At 38.1% G+C, this 17,008-nt stretch overlaps 1 protein-coding gene across 1 annotated transcript in view; it reads left to right on the top strand.

Moving 5' to 3' along the window:
- NR6A1 (nuclear receptor subfamily 6 group A member 1) overlaps window positions 1-16,379 on the top strand; it is a 77,445-nt gene extending 61,066 nt beyond the window's left edge. Inside the window, exons 7-9 of the mRNA XM_077486222.1 lie at window positions 6,658-6,779; window positions 12,452-12,604; window positions 15,984-16,379. Of these exons, the coding sequence (XP_077342348.1) occupies window positions 6,658-6,779; window positions 12,452-12,604; window positions 15,984-16,072 (364 nt within the window). The 3' untranslated portion in view covers window positions 16,073-16,379. The remainder of the gene's footprint in view (window positions 1-6,657; window positions 6,780-12,451; window positions 12,605-15,983) is intronic.
- The last annotated feature ends 629 nt before the right edge of the window (window positions 16,380-17,008 follow it).

Genomic DNA, 17,008 nt, shown 5'->3' with positions numbered 1-17,008 from the left:
CTACAAACACTGTAGCTGCTGACTTTTAATAAAGACACTTACCTGGTCAATGATCCCGCGATGTCGGCCACCCTGTCCATCGGATCGGCTGCCAGCGCCTCCATCTTAACGAAGGGAAACAGGCAGCCTTGCGGCTTCACTGCCTGTTTCCTTCTGCACATCTGCGAGTCACACGGCGCTTTGCGAATGGCCCCATTGTTTTCTGGGACACACACATCCCAGAATGCAACGTGGCCACTCACCAAAAAGGAGGAAGCGCTGCGGAATAGGAAGAGGCAGATTAGAAGACTGCCTAGTAACAGCATTTCAGGTAAGGGAAAAATGTTTTTTTTTTTTTTTTTTTTTTTTTGTTAATGCATTTTTTTTTTTGGGGTGGCCCTCCACTTTAATGCCAGGAGGCATCCCAATCACTTGATTGATGTGATTGACACTCACATCGGTCACGTGATTAGGAGCCCATACCACTAGCTTCCAATCACAGTCTCGGTTGATGACAGTTCATGACAGTTGGATGTGCTCACTGAGTGCACAGAACCTTTGGACCCATATGGATGTATACTGTATGTGCAGGGACTGTGTGAAGGCCCACACAGCCTCTGCATAGATCCATCATGATGACAAGAGGAGGGTAATGATATTTTTCATAAGCATAATCTGTTTTTGAGTTCATACATAGAATCATCTTAAAGTGATATTAAACCAAAAAAAATCAACATATTGCATCATTTCAATTCTCAGATATGGTGGTTGAATTCATTTTCTTAAGGCTTTTTTCCCCCTCTGTTGCCACCTGGTAAACCTAGCCAGTAACACACTCTCTGTATTAGGAAGTGAAGCCAAACTCCATCTCAGACTTTCTAAGCCGTTACAGCAACATGTTTTTTTTTTTTTTTTTTCATTTTGGGATAAACTTTTTAAAATAACGATATTTGGGCATCAGCCTAAATTTATTTAAAAATTGTAATTCAATAAAATTGTACACATTTTAATGATTAATGTGTGATCTTTGGGCACCTTAAAAGTCCATCTGTATAGTGGTATTCAATTTTGATCTACCTACCAATAATTACTTTTCATATTATAGTTTGAGAATCAAATCTGGCACAATGGCGTGAGACATTTTTTTTTTTTTTTTTTTTTTTAACCAAAGCCTACCTTATAAAGTTTAGTTATATTTATTGTTCAAGGAACACACATATATTGCAACCAGTTAGTATTATTTTCCTATTGAAAAATACAAAAGGAAAGCCAAACCCTGCCTGACTTGGTTATATTCAGCCCTATTTTTGCTATCCTTTTTAGAATTCAGGTTCTGATCATAACTGAAACTAAATGCTTTTCACATACTGACTGAATTGCTCCTCTGAGACTTAATAACTTCTAGGTTTTGATTTATGCACGTGCCTCCCAGTCAACCAGCTAGGCAAAGAGCAAAAGTGCTATAACCCTTCGTGGTTCGTTATAAATTCCCTGTCAGTGGTCTGGCTTTATAATCTGGGTTAATGCATATTATTGCTTTTTGCACTTTTTTAAGAATTGTCCCAAAAACTGCACATCGTGCCATAATAAAATTTAGTATTTTTATTTTTATAAAACCTGATTTAATAACAGGTTTATTTTAGTTGATGAGGCAAAACATTTATTCTGCTTCTCTTCCAGAGTTGTGTTTGCAGATCCTTGTATTGTAATATATTCTGTCTGGGTGACTAGTTCAAGGATACTGTTGCAATTTCTCTAATTTGAAGGATTATATATAAAGCTTTGACTTTGCTACTTGATTAGCAATTAATTCTATATATATATATATATCCTTTGCACTCTGCCATCCAGCGTTTTCACTCTGACGTGGGTTGATGCTGGGCTGCATCCAGCAGTTGAGTTACCCTAAACTCAAACCATTTACAGTGAAATTATTATTGCTTGTGACAAAATATATAACTACTTGCCGTTTGTGGCATATCGTATGATTAGCTGCCAGTTAGATGTGAAGCAGTGCATATTAAACATTGTATTCTCACTGTGAGCCAGCAGGTGGCTCTTTAGTCCCCTTTTCATGTGTTTTTCTCTTCCTTTGTAAAAATCTTGTAGCTCAAGATGACATTTGCACATTCAAGGGAGTAAGGCAGAACAGCTACTCATCCTCCTTACTCCTTCTCCCACTTGAATCTCTTTCAGTAATAGAGATTATGCTTGATGAAAGACTACTTCTGTGCTATTGCATTAGAAATCCCACTGTGCTCTAGAAATCCTTTGTCATGTATTATTTATATGTTTACAGTATCTCACATTTTTGTAAATATTTTATTATCTTTTCATGTGACACCACTGAAGAAATTATATTTTGCTACAATGTAAAGTAGTGAGTGTACAGCTTGTAAAACAGTGTAAATTTACTGTCCCCTAAAAATAAGCCAACACAACCATTAATGCCTAAACCACTGGCAACAAAAGTGAATACACCCCTAAGTGAAAATGTTAAAATTGGGCCCAATTATCCATTTCCCTTGTATCAGTTGTGTGACTGGTTAGTGTTACAAGGGAGCAAGTGTGTTAATTTTGGTGTTATCGCTCACACTCTCTTACTGGTCACTGGAAGTTCAGTGTGGCACATGGCAAAGAACTCTCTGAGGATCTGACATTTTTTTTATGCTCTACATAAAGATGACCTAGGCTATAAGCAGATTGCCAAGACCCTGAAACTGAACTTCAGCATGGTAGCCAAGACCATACAGCGGTTTAGCAGGGCAGTTACCACTCAGAACAGGCCTTGCCATGGTTGACCAAAGAGTTTGAGTGCACATGCTCAGCGTCATATCCAGACATTATCTTTGGGAAATAGACATATGAGTGCTGCCTGAATTGCTGCAGAGGTTGAAGGGGTGGGGGGGTCATGAATGTCAATCCCCTCCCTTTGGAGACTGGGCTGCAGGGCAGTATTCCAACATAATCCCAAACTTGCCTCCAAGATGACCACTGCCTTGCTAAGGAAGTTGAGGGTAAAGGTCAAGCATGTCTCCAGACCTAAACCCTATTGAGCATCTGTGGGGTATCCTCAAACGAAAGGTGGAGGAGTACAAGGTCTCTAACATCCACCAGCTCTGTGATGTCGTCATGGATGAGTGGAAGAGGACTCCAGTGGCAACCTGTGAAGCTCTAGTGAACTCCATGCCCAAGAGGGTTAAGGCAGCGCTGGAAAAAATAATGGTGGCCCCACAAAATATTCAAAAACAAAAACTCCTAATGGTGGACTTTTTAGGCAGGTACAAAGTAAAAAAGTATAGTAGAGTACAAGAAACAATAATTTATTAATTATAAAGTATCATAAAAACATATAGCTTAGAAAATACATTTACATAGAAGTCACCGCTGAACATAAAGTCAACTATGGTACTCTTGCATCCTGTACGTACCTAAAAACTTTACTTTGTATGTGCCTAAAAAGTCCACCATTAGGGGTTTTTGTTTTTGAATTCTATTACAGGATGTGGCCCTAAAAAATGCACAAAATTGTCATTCTATATAAATTTTATTGAAGGTTTAATGCAAAATTATACAAAATGGTTCCAAGTACATTACATCATGTAGAGGGATTCAGACAATTACAATGCCAACAAATATTTTTATTGTATGTATATTGACTTATAGATAGTTTCTCCTGAAGAAGCGGTTTCAATCCGTGAAACTGGTAGAGAACCAGATTGTCTATATCCCACATCAACAGTCTCCTTTCGGGTGATCCCGTTGGTTGAATTGAATTTTATAAATTAATTTTTTGTATATGTATTTTTATATGTCTAAAATTATATCTCTTATATAAAAAAAATTGTTTCTGTATCAGTACCAAGATAGTCCAGTACAACCCGCTTGATTGGAATACATCCATGGTCAGCTGCAGCAACTGTCCTGTAGACCCTTTTGGCCCTATTTCTACAATGTAAACAACGTCAAAATATAACAGTTTCATCTAATGAATATTATGATCACTGCTGTCTTTTTAACACTGGAATCTTGCTTAACCACTTGACCTCTTCATGACCAGGCCATTTTTTGAGATACAGCACTGCATTACTTTAACAACTTTGACAATTGCACGGTTGTGCAACACTGTACCCAAGTAACATTTTTGTCCTTTTTTTCCCACATAGTTTTCTTTTGGTGGTATTTGATCACCTCTGCGGTTTTTATTTTTTGCACTATAAACAAATCATTTTGAAAAAAATATATATATTTTTTACTTTCTGCTATTATTATTATTATTATTCAGGATTTATATAGCGCTAAACAGTTTGCGCAGCGCTTTAGCTATGAAACCTACCCAATAAAAAAAATCGCATTTCTTCATCAATTTAAGCCAATATATTTTCTGCTACATATTTTTGGTAACAAAAAATCCCAATAAGTGTATATTGATTGGTTTGTGCAAATGCTATAGGGTCTACAAACTATGGTGTGTGTGTGTGTGTGTGTGTGTGTGTGTGTGTGTGTGTGTATATATATATATATATAAAAAAAAATATATATATATATATATATATATATATATATATATATATATATACATTTTACTAGCAAGGTTGAATCACGGCGACTTATAGCAGGACTGCCATATTGCGGGCGACAAATTAGATACCTAACACACTTTTTGGGGACCAGTGACACTAATCAGTACTAATGACACTGGCTGGGAAGGGGTTTAATATCAGGAGCGATCAAAGGTTTAACTGTGTGTCTAGGTTGTGCTTACTCACTGTGGGTTGGTTCTTTGACTAGGGGAAGGCAAACATCCGTGTTCCTGCTTGGCAGAAATACAGGCTCAATGCCTTCCCTTCTGACAGAATGACAATCTGGCCAGTATACAAAGGCAGATTGTCATTCTGCCTGTGTCCTGTGTAATCGGCGGGTGCCAGCAGACATCAAGTCAGTGGTACCTGCTGCTCAGTTGTACCTTGGTCGCATCCCTGAAGACGTTTATACAAAACGTACGTAGGAGCGTCACCTTGGTCATGTGATCACATCGGACTTTCGGCATCTCTGGTTGCCGCTATCGCCAGGTGGAATGAACCCCAGACGAGCAAGCAGCCCCAGTGCCGGATTGGCACCAACAATTTAAGGGGCCATTTGGCTTTTTCTTTGTTTTTATATTGTTTTAATAATCTTTAATGCTCTATGGAAGCATCCATTGTACATATATGCTACATCGAACTATACGGGGAGGAAGTCTTTTTACCAACCTGATCCAGCCATTCCATGTGAACAGGCACAATCCTGTACAAGCCTTTAGGACTTTTCTTATTAAAGAAGTCATATACTTCTGGTAAGGAGATCCTTAAAGAGGAAGTAAACCCCGATGGGTTTACTTCCTCTTTCATTCCCTGCAAAGGTAAAGCATAATGGACTACTATGCATCGCATAGTAGTCCGTTATGTGTCACTTACCTGACACAGAAGCCAGCGAAGTCACCGCTGTCCCCTGTAGTCCGGAGCATCCATCTTCTCGGTGGTTCTCGCTGCTCCGCCGCTGTCATTCGATGAAGCCGCGATGATGTCACTCCCGCGCATGCACACGGGAGCCGCCACTCGTGGCATATTGCCGTTGACAGCGGTGCCTGTCTTTCGGCAAATATCTCCTAAACTATGTTGGTTTAGGAGATATTTCTTGGACCTACAGGTAAGCCTTAATCTAGGCTTACCTGTAGGTCAAATTGGTTTGTAAGGGTTTACAACCACTTTAACTCGCCACAGCCGGGTGGTGTTACCTCTCTTTGGGGAAGGAATTTTCTCAAATAGAAGAATTTTATACTTTAAGTGGAAGACTTGAAGGCATTTACCACTGTTGTGGTCACTCAATTGGGACTTTTCTATATATAGTTTTTTTTTTCTTTCTGTCTTTCTGTGTGCACTCTATTTCTATCTCTGTTATTTGGCACAATTGTTATTTCACGTCATTCGTGGTTTAATTTTGGTTTTGATTTATCAAATGTATCATTGTGCACAAAAGTTGTGATAGTATTTTTATTTTTAGATTTTTTAGATTTTTTCTTTTGTATGTAGCGCCCTCTATATATATATATATATATATATATATATATATATATATATATATATATATATATATATATATATATATATATATATATTGCAATTTTATTGATCACTGTGTTCAATCAGGGGGGCAGCTGTATTCATTTAAGTATTGTTTGATTTTGGTTACACTAGTGTTTTTTCACTTATTTTCACTAATATTTACTACAGTTTAATGTTTGGTGCGGAGTTTATTACATACCATATTAATTCAGTACATCAGAAGTTACAGGGACACTTGGAATCTAGAAAAATTAACAGTGTATTTGTGAAATTACAAAACACATACTTGGCTTTTAAAAAGAAAACTAATGCAAACACCATATCTAAAGACTGGTATGCTGCAATATATTACATTTTGTTCTGAGTTTTGACATCCTTTAACCAGCCATAATTACCTTTTTGTCTCCCTTTTTACTATTGTTTTTTTAAATATAATTATCGTTTATTATGTTTGTTTTATTGGTAGTTTCAATAAAAAATATGAAACATTTAAAAAAAACACTTTCATTGTGAATAGCTGACATGCCAATACCACACAAGGAAAAATCACTTACAAACCTGTTGATCTTTTTAGATTTAGTGAGGAGGGCATGGAAGTGATGGAAAGGCTTATTTACTTGTATCGAAAATTCAGCCAGCTGAAGGTTAGCAATGAAGAATATGTCTGCATGAAAGCCATCAACTTCCTGAATCAAGGTAAGTACCGGAGAAGTCTTTTGTTTTTAAAAGCAGGATTCAATACACACTTTAACTAAGAAGGGGTTAAAAGGAGGTGTTAGCTGGATTCTTGTGATGGGAGCAAGTGACTTTCCATGTATTAATCACATTATAATAGCTGTTTAATGCAGACACCAAGGCCAGAACACGCGTCATTTAACACATGTAGTTTCAGGCAGCCACAATGACAGATTATTCCTATCCAGATAAGGATTGTGTGACAGATCACCAGCTGTTCTGGCTTTGTCTGGGGATGTTGGCACAATAAGATCAATGTAGCGATCATTGGTAATACTGTTCTAGAACTGAGCAACTGGGGACTGAGCAAATTAGCAACAAAATTAGACAACAAAATTTGATTGTGAGCTCTAAAGCAAGCCAGATTATGCAATTTTCTTTCCTTCATCCACTTTTGAAGGTAAGAAAATTTCTTAATTCCCCTATCAGTGCTGACTCCCTCCTGCTGTACTATTGTATTCTGACAGCTGGTGGTTTCGAAATACAATGATCACTGTTGGCGGCTTTAGCCGCCAGTGATCATACAAGAAAAACCAGACAGGCTGGTTAAAATAAAGTTGATCAATATAAATATAAAGAGGTAGGTGGCACTGCCAAGAGACTTTTATAAATATAATACCCCTTTTTAATCGGATTCACACTTAGTGTCCCTCCTTTCCATCCATCCACATGCTGATATCCCATGATTTAACACATCATGGTCTTCCTGCATTGGATACCTGGAACAAAGGCTGATCTGACTACATGCATTTTACCCCTGTATGGGTGCAGCTATCTGGTGAGTGTGGAACCAAGAGGGGAGCATGAGTGTTGATCACTTTCTGCACAGAAGTTGACCAATCTGTCGTATATAGTCACTTTGGAGAGTCACGTTTATGGACATTGATTGCACAAGTCACTTTGGATTATTATAGGACATTACATATATATTTTGTGTTGCTTTTAAACACTTATATGCTTTTATTTAGCACTTTATAATTCTGTTTATGGATGACGATTTTGTTACACAGCAATATTTGCATATAATTCTCATAGTTTTACAAGGTAGTACCTGGACGTGATATAGTTTGCGGACATGTCTGGAAGCTCCCCACTTTGACCATTGGGGGCATGGACGTTTATTTAGTCCAATTGTCCTCCCGTGGGTCATGTTATTCTAACTAAGCAATCGGCTAGATGAAATAATGCTGTGAGAACTCTTACTGCTCGCCCAATGGTATTGATGTGTGTGTGTGTGTGTGTATATATATATATATATATATATATATATATATATATATATACATACATTTTTTTTTTTTACTTCTGTTTATTGATGGAGATTTTGGCACATAGCACTATTTGCAATTTTGACAACCATTTTTTATTGATGACGTTTTTGGCACAATAGGATCATTTGCAGTTCTGGTAAGAATTTGCACATGCACTTTTTCAAGGTTGCTTTGCTCAATATATTGCGAAGTCTCTTGGCAGTGCCACCTACCTCTTTATAGTTATATTGCACTCTACTTCACTTAGTGAAGTTTCCAGGGAAGGCAGCAGCCACATTTACACCTAAGCACAGAATCATATATATGTAAAAAATGGGGAAAGCTCCCCCAAAAATTGGATTTTTAGGCAGCAAAATTGTAGGCCAAGTCAACAATATATAAGTAATCCAAAATTATTTTATTGATAAAAAGATTTAACATGGTAGTTAAAAAGAGTTATATATATGTATAGAAAAGTTGATCAATAGAGTGACTTCAATACAACCCGTTGGCTCACAAATGGATAGAAATTTGCTTGATTCATGCTGCCCGAATTTCAATCAGTCTGTACCTGACCTAACAGAGCCCTCTGATTTCTCATGTACTATATTATTATTATTCAGGATTTATATAGCGCCAACAGTTTGCACAGCGCTTTACAATATGAGGGCAGACAGTACACTTACAATACATATCAATACAGGATGGATCAGAGGGCCCTGCTCGTTAGAGCTTACAATCTAGAAATATTAAACAATAACTGTTCAGGCTCCCTCTATTTTGTAAAGCACTGCTTAAAGTGATTGTGATTGCACAGAGTGGCCCCCAACACTGACTTCTGGGGTCTCTCGGCAGCTCTCGCAGCCCCTCCTCTTATCAGATAATCCCCTAAGAGAAGCGATCTCCTGGGGGGTTACCTTGCAGGTGCGCTCCCGAGTCCAGCATTTGCGTCCATAGACATGAGCCCAGTGCCTTCGTCATTGGATTTGATTGACAGCAGCGGGAGCCAATGGCTGTGCTGCTATCAATTATCCAATCAAGAGCCAAGAACCCCAGGCAAAGGAAGAGCATGTTTCCAGGGCTCAGGTACGTTAAACGGGGGGGCGTGACTGTCAGGTGTTTTTTTTAAGGTGAAAAAACACAAGGGTTTACAATCCCTTTTAAACTGTTGCTGCTATATAAATCCTGTAGAATAATAGACACACCTATTGCAAATCATGCTGCCTTAAATTTAGCTAAGCATCTGCAACAGTTTGTATATTTGTGACCCCTGTGCTTGTAATCTTGGGCAGCCAATTAAGACAGTTTTGCAAAAGGCTTGTGATAGAATCTAACAGACGTGTTTTCACCTTCACACAGCCACAGTAAAGGCGAGTTTTTGTCTGTGTCCACACTGGGGATATTCACCTCTCTGTTTGTAATGGTTGGTTGTCACTGATACTTTTGGTAATATAGTGCATCACACTTTACCTTATTACAGCATTTACAGTTTGAACATTGATAGTGCAATGTGGTTGTGGATTATAATGCAGTCAGATATCACGCTTCACCTACAGCAGCAGGTACAGTTCAGAATACAGTTGGCACAGTCCTTTTAATGTATAAAAACACTACATTCATTGCTTTAAAGTGGGAGTCGAGAACCACAATCTACCTGCCAGTCATGGCCAGGAGACATTATGTAAAGTTTCCCCTAAAACTAATTGTACTCGCAAAGCATTAATTAACATTCAGAGAATAAAAACAATTAAAATGAAATTGAGGGTCCATGCACACCATGCATAAAAAAAAAAAAAAAACTCACTTATACAGGCGTTTTTTTTTCCCCTTCAGTCTGTAGAAGCAGCTCTGTTAGCTCATGTGTCCATGCACATTAGGGAGTTTACAGGTCTGTTTTCAAAAGTGCATTTAGAGACAGAGAAGCATTCAGGCAAAAAAAGGCTTAATACTCATAAACGTGTTTTTAAGTGTACATTGAAAAAAGAGCAGTGGTGAATGTTTTGGGGAAAAAAAACACTTGTAAAAGCAAATGCCCAAATACCCTTGGCTACAGGATGAGGATGAATGAGGCCGATTTAGGAATATTCACAAAATAAATTGTGTGATCATTTACCATTTATCTAACCATGTATATAATTGTAATTGAATATTTACAAAATGTATATTCGCAGCTCCTTAAATGGGAAGTGCAGGCTTTAAAAAAAAAAAAGTATTCATACTCGCCTAGGTGGATGTAGCATTGGTCTGTTGCTGCATTTGTCTCCCACTGCCTCTATGACCAAGAACTGAGTGATCAGAGACTTCTGATGGCTCAGTTCTCAGTCTTCACGAAGCAGAGAGCTGGTGACTTTTAGCCTCTGGCTCTCTGCTCTGTCTCTCCAGTGCTCACTGGGGAGCCAGACTGTAAAGTAGACATGAGTGTCTATCACAGGCTCCCGGGAGCTCGCTGAGAGGCTGAGCCAGCTTTCCAGCCCAGGCATCTGGGTGGATCCAGACATTAAAGTCACCCGCCCACTTTGTACTGTGAAAGAGCTACTCCTACAGGCACAGAGATGTAGCTGAACTTTTTCCAGGTACAATAGGTGTACTGGTGCCCCCCCGCCTGCCAACTCCTGCTGTGATTAGACACTCCAGGGTTTTGCCAGCAGGTCTCAACCAATGATTCATGACCAGGATCTGCTGATCGGCTGTCTCCAATCCCAGCCCAGAGCCCAGTGTTGGCAATCAACACATGGCTCTGTACAGGGCGGAACAATATCCTTTTCTTCTCCCTGTTAAGCAGTGTGGAAGAACAAAGACATTTTTTAGTAAAAAGCAGCACATAATACACACATTACACTTGTTATGCGTACTCTTAACCCCTTGATTACTCCAAAATGTTAACCCTTTCCCAGCCAGTGTCATTAGTACAGTGACAGTGTATAGTATTATCACTAATCACTGTATTAGTGTCACTTCCCACCCAGCCAGTGTCATTAGTACAGTGACAGTGTATAGTATTATCACTAATCACTGTATTAGTGTCAGTTCCCACCCAGTGTCAGTTTGACATGCCTACTGTACTATCTCAGTCCCACTATAATTTGATGATCATCGCCATCACTAGTATAAATAAATACAAATTCCAGTATATATACTGTACCATAGTTTGTAGACGGGGGGGGCGGTCAGTGTCAGAAGTTTTTTCGCCTTAATGCATATTACGTAGTTCAGTCCAGATATCTCAACATTTCATGTGTGAGTTAATCCTCTGAATTTCTATAAAGTTCAATTTTGTAGAATTGCAATCATGTTCCATTGTCTTGTAACAGATTAGAACGTTTTGTCCTGCCAACATATTCTAGAACACACTCACATTCCAGTAAGCATATTACATTTTTACCTTTATAGGGAAGCATATCTTTAATATTATAGCTGTTTCCTGAGGACTTGGAAGTATATTTCATTATGTTTTTCTGGTGTCAGCCATGTTTCTACAATACAACTTCTCATAAAACCTTTCTATTTATTGAAGATTTTTTTTTTCTATTGTGATTGTTTCCAAATAGTATGAATTTCTTAAAGCCTAACACTGTTTTTGTAGTGTTTTTATGTATGGCATGATATTGATCGAGTGTGTTCATTTCTGTGGCTTCCCACTATGAGATTTAAAGTTCACTTGTTAAGGACAGAAATGCGAGAGCTGTTCTTGCTGTTTTTGTTCTAGAGCTTTCATGCTTTTTCTTCATTCCCCATTTATTGTTTCAGTGACCTGAATATTAGGTTTCTGGCACATATGTGCCTTTTCCAGTGCATGCTTGTGACCATAGATTGGGATGCTTCTTTTCACAAGGATTTACAAGCATATTATTAATATACAGTCATCAAAAACGTCATTGTGCTTTTGCAGTAGTTGGATTAAATGGTATAATAGCTTATCTCTAACACTTATAATCTAATATTAGGCAGACTGTTAAGCCAGCAATAAACTGATCGAAATTTGGCCACTTCGCAAGGAACTGGCTGAATTTCGGTCCCTTTATGATCAGGTTAGTTTCATTGAAGTTGACCCATTGATTGACTTCCATACAACCAACCCATTAGGATTTTCTTGCCTTACCACTGCTGGCAGCTATAGCTGGCAATAGTGGTCATTATATTCTGCAGGTAGGGAAGGCTCTCTGCAGGGAGAGCACAATGAGTCAAGCTATTTTCTTTCCTTTAACCTCTGGTTGAAGGAAAGAATATTACATAATGTAGGGCATGGCTTACTGAGGCTTGCAACTATACCTTTTTTTTAGAGGCGAAATTCTAAGTAACAAGAAATGCTGTGTGGGGACCCTTACAGTTATGATCCCAACCTTAACAAACTTTTTTTTTTTTTTTTTTTTTTTGGTTTAACAGATATCCAAGGTCTTAGCAGTGTTTCCCAGCTGGAGCAGCTGAATAAGAGGTACTGGTATGTGTGCCAGGACTTCACAGAGTATAGGTATTCACACCAACCCAACAGATTCCCAGACCTTATGATGTGTTTGCCTGAGGTCCGCTACATTGCTGGTAAGAATGTCATCTACATATCTAATACCATCAAACCTAGTTAAAATAAAAATAAAAAATGTAGATAACATAAGCACAACTTCAGCTATATCTGGGCATCTTGTTTTGCTTTCCAAATTGTTACATTTCTACCATACTGTATTAGGCTTCATGTACACCGGACGTTTCTCAACCTCTCCTGAACGCTGGAACATCACAGCTAGTAATCCACGTTTAAAAACGCATGTTTAGCAGAGCATAAAAAATTCTCAAAAGCTCATTAAAGTCCGTTCACACATTCTAAATGCTATAATTCTGGCCAATAGAATGTATTAACACCAGACACATGAATATGCATTACCACGCATGTAAAACGCAGCTTTTTACAGCGTTTTTGCTGCTGCTAAACTCCTGTAGGAAAACAAAAAAATTTCAATAGCATACAGTGTCCATGAGGCCTAAAGCGAAGGGTTCTGGTCATATTCATCCCAGAGTTCTAAAAGAATAAAGTATAGTTGATGGGTCAGTAGATGATTTAAATAAATCTTCTATAACAGAAGTAGTTCCCCATGACTGGCGGACAGATAATATTGTATCTATCCACAGAAAGGGTAGCAAGAAAAAAGATGGCAACCACAGACCAGTGAGTAGTAAAATGAAGAAATCGCTGCAAAAATGGGGTTCAGTGTTCATTTAAAAAACACATAACTTGATGGATCCAAGCAACATTGTTTTGCTGGGGGCAGATCATGTCAGACTAATCTTCTTTTTAACTATACCACAAATGGATGGTGGTGCTATGGACAAAGCCTTGATTGCAGCAAATTATTTTATTTAGCTGCACCTTATGATCCTGTAAGAAAAAAGCTGGGATTTAAACCTTGGTTGATTTAGCATATACACAATTGGCAAAAGGATAGATATCAGTGTGTGGTTGTATGACATAATTTTCCTAGGCAAGAAACCAAGAAGTAACTGAAGAAATGTAAAAAATAAATAAAATAAACAAGGTTAAAACAAGTCTATACAATATACTTTCCTATCTATGTACTAATGCTAACCGCATAAGAATTAAAAATAGAATTACAGAATGAGCAAACAGTGTTTCCTTCCAATGGGACAAGTGAATAGAACACTGGGGTGTATCACTAGATGAATCACCAGCAGGAGGAAGGGAAAAAAACTTTTTTTTAGACAAAAATTGTATGATTATTTTTTTTTATTCTGTACATTAAGGAGAACTAATTGCAATTGAACATGTAATAAAATTGTAATAGTTCGTATTTAAGTATAATTATGCAAGGTCCTTTTTATGAGGGATTTATAGTTGCCCCTGTCTGATGGTGACACTGGAATGTTGCTAAAAATGCTTATTGCATCCCAGCCCCTGAGTGTACACGAGATCATCAAATACAGAAAATAACTAAGGGAAAAAATTAAATGGCTATCTGTTATTTAAAGCAGACCTTCTTCCTCCCACATCACTCTCTTCCTCTCCATCCTACCCCTGCTTTGTTTTTGTTTTCTTGCTAAATACCTCGGCATGCCCCATCTTCCTTCATTAGCCTATGCAAATTATACTGGTGCCTCCTGGGATACATGGCGGGCAGTCCCATTCAAGGAGGAGGGGGAGGGCTTAGCACCTGGAAGAACTGGCTATCAAGAGGCAACATGGCTGCACCTGAGCCATGCAGCGCCTGCAGAAAGGAGGATGCCAGCAGGCCAACGCTGGATCTGCTGACTAGGTTAGTATCCTTGCTGTGCAGAACACAGTATCAGGTAAGCAGGAGAAAACAAATATTAGGGGGGAGGGGAAAGGCTGAAGTTCCTCTTTATTTTTTTATATTCATCTTTATTTAAACATTTTCATGTATTACAATTAATATCTACATTCCATGTTTTATTAAAAAACATAGGAATAGGCAACAAGAAGGCAGAACTAGATATTTATAAAAAAACGGTAATCATATCCTATATAACCTGCCGACAGGAGGAGGGGATTTGCCCTGCCCGACACCCCTCAAATCTTGTTGGAGCCCCCCCCCTCTCCTCTCCCCATCCCTCCCCCCCCCCGCCAAAAGGGAAGAGGAGGAGACGAGAGAAGGAAAAAAAAAATCCCCTTTTCCTCCCTTCTCACTCTCTCCCCTCTTTAAGATTTTAAGTACACTGAAAATAAAGTGCATCATTACCAGACGAGAAACAAGAAGTTGGCTGTATAAGGTATTTAGTGGCAGAAACAAAATGTTTTGCTATCCAAAGTTAAAACAACAAGGGCAGATGATTTAATAGATGACAGTTGAAAAAATTACTGAAGTTCCACTTTAAGCTGGCCATTGATGGATCAAAGTTTGGCTGGTTCAGCAGGCACCAACCACATTTTGATCTATTTTTGGCAAAGCCTGTTTCAGAGAATTCGACTTTTCTCAAACTGGCTTGTTAATAAACTTTCTTTCAATCAGCACTATAGCACTGATCCATGTATTCTGACAGTGGAGGAGTCCCTGCTGTCAGAATAGAATAAAACAGTGGGGAGGATTCCTCCACCTTCCTCGCTAGCGTGGATAGGGGAATCTAGCCTAATGCCACGTACACATGACCGGACTTTTTGACAGCAAAGGTCCGATGGACAATTCGATGTTGTGTGGGCTCCATCGGACCTTTGCTTGCCAAAAATCCGGCGGACTTTAGAAATAGAACATGTTTTAAATTTTTCCACCCGAACTCCGCCGGACCGAGAAATACGTTCGTGTGTATACTAGTCCGACGGACAAAAACCGACGCTAGGGCAGCTATTGGCTACTGGCTATGAACTTCCTTATTCTAGTCCAGTCGTACGTCATCACGTTAGAATCCGTCGGACTTTGGTGGGATTGTGTGTGGCCAAGTCCGTTCATTCGGGAAGTCCGTCAGAACTCTGCCGAAAGTCAGTTGGAAAGACCGTCGGACCTAGTCCCTCGAAAAGTCCGGTCATGTGTATACGGCATTATTCTTTGACAATAGGTACATTTTCATTTCTTACATGCCAGTTATGACCAACTAAAGCCACGCTTTCTTTCAGTCAGCTGTTTTGCACACAGCCGATGATTAATTCTGTGCTTGGAACCACTTTTTCTGGCAGTAAGCAGAGTAGTTTAGTTAGGTTGGCCATACATTATACAACTTTCTTGTACAATTTTCCTTTAGATATACCAAAACAATAAAATATGAGGTCAGGCCTAAACACTTTGAATGTGTATGAAATCAGACAGGCCCTTGCGCTACATAGTTGAAGGTAAATCTAAAGTAAATTGAATAAGAAAATTGTAGTGTATGGCCAGCCTTAATATTTTTTTTTATTAATTATTGAGTAGTAGTTATAATCCTCATGATCAAAATGATGATATATTTTTTAACATTGCAGGGAAACTGGTGAATGTACCCCTGGAGCAACTACCTCTGCTTTTTAAAGCATTTCTTCACTCATGCAAAACAAATGTCAGCAAGGAGTAAGCATCCAGATGAAATGGCTAAATAACAGCTGCCAAGAGTGGCTGCTTTGGATTTGTTAAAAAGGGAAAAAAGACAATTACTCCCTATATGGGAGCCAAATGTTTGCTTTTTTTTTTTTTTTTGTTTTCTTCACTCTTTTCTTATCTATTTATTTCCTGACAGAGTTGAATGTATTATCTTCAACATGGATGCACAAAGAAAAATGCAGTTTCTGCATTTCATTGCTGTTTACAGAACTAGGTTTTAAATGCCTTTTTTTATGGGAGGGTTTCGCTTCCTGTATGGATGAGAATATAAGTGTTATGGTGTTGCTATTTTGTGTTTTTAATTTTGTACTTTTTTTTTTTTTTTTTTTTTTTTTAGATTTAGTTATTCTTTTGTTGGGAGTGGGGATGGCATTTTTGAATAGTGTTTTGAATGAAAAAAAAAACTACCTCAATTTTTTATTTCTTTTTGCTTTATTTTTAAATATTTTTGGATTGTAGACAATACAATATTTTAGATAAACTTGCTGAGACGAGCCACTCAATTGTGCTGTTCTTTGATTTTTTTTCAGTGTTGTGCAGTGTCTGGCTTTGATCAAATTTAAAAGCTTACTTTACCAAAGTTAAATTTACATCCTTGGATGGCATGTTATGGTTAGTTAAGACTTGGCTGTAACATTTGATAAAAATATGACTTGTTGGAAGCTGGATTAATACATCACATCTAAATATACAATACTGTGCATACGTTATAGGCAGGTGTGAAAAAATGCTGTAAATTAAGATTTCTTTGAGAAATAGAAGTGTTTTAAAGTTTATTTTCATCAAAATGGAAAGTAAATGAACAGAAAATAATTACAAATTAAATCAATATTTGGTGTGACCACCCTTTTCCTTCAAGCAAGCATTGATTTTTCAAGGTACACATGCATGCAGTTTTTGAAAGAACTCA

Source organism: Lithobates pipiens, unplaced genomic scaffold (assembly GCF_037356315.1).
Source record: "Lithobates pipiens isolate NorthernLeopardFrog02 unplaced genomic scaffold, aLitPip1_a1.2 Scaffold_1, whole genome shotgun sequence".
NCBI lineage: Eukaryota > Metazoa > Chordata > Amphibia > Anura > Ranidae > Lithobates > Lithobates pipiens.
The sequence above is the reverse complement of the archived record's forward strand: the minus strand, read 5'-3'. Positions and strand labels throughout refer to the sequence as shown.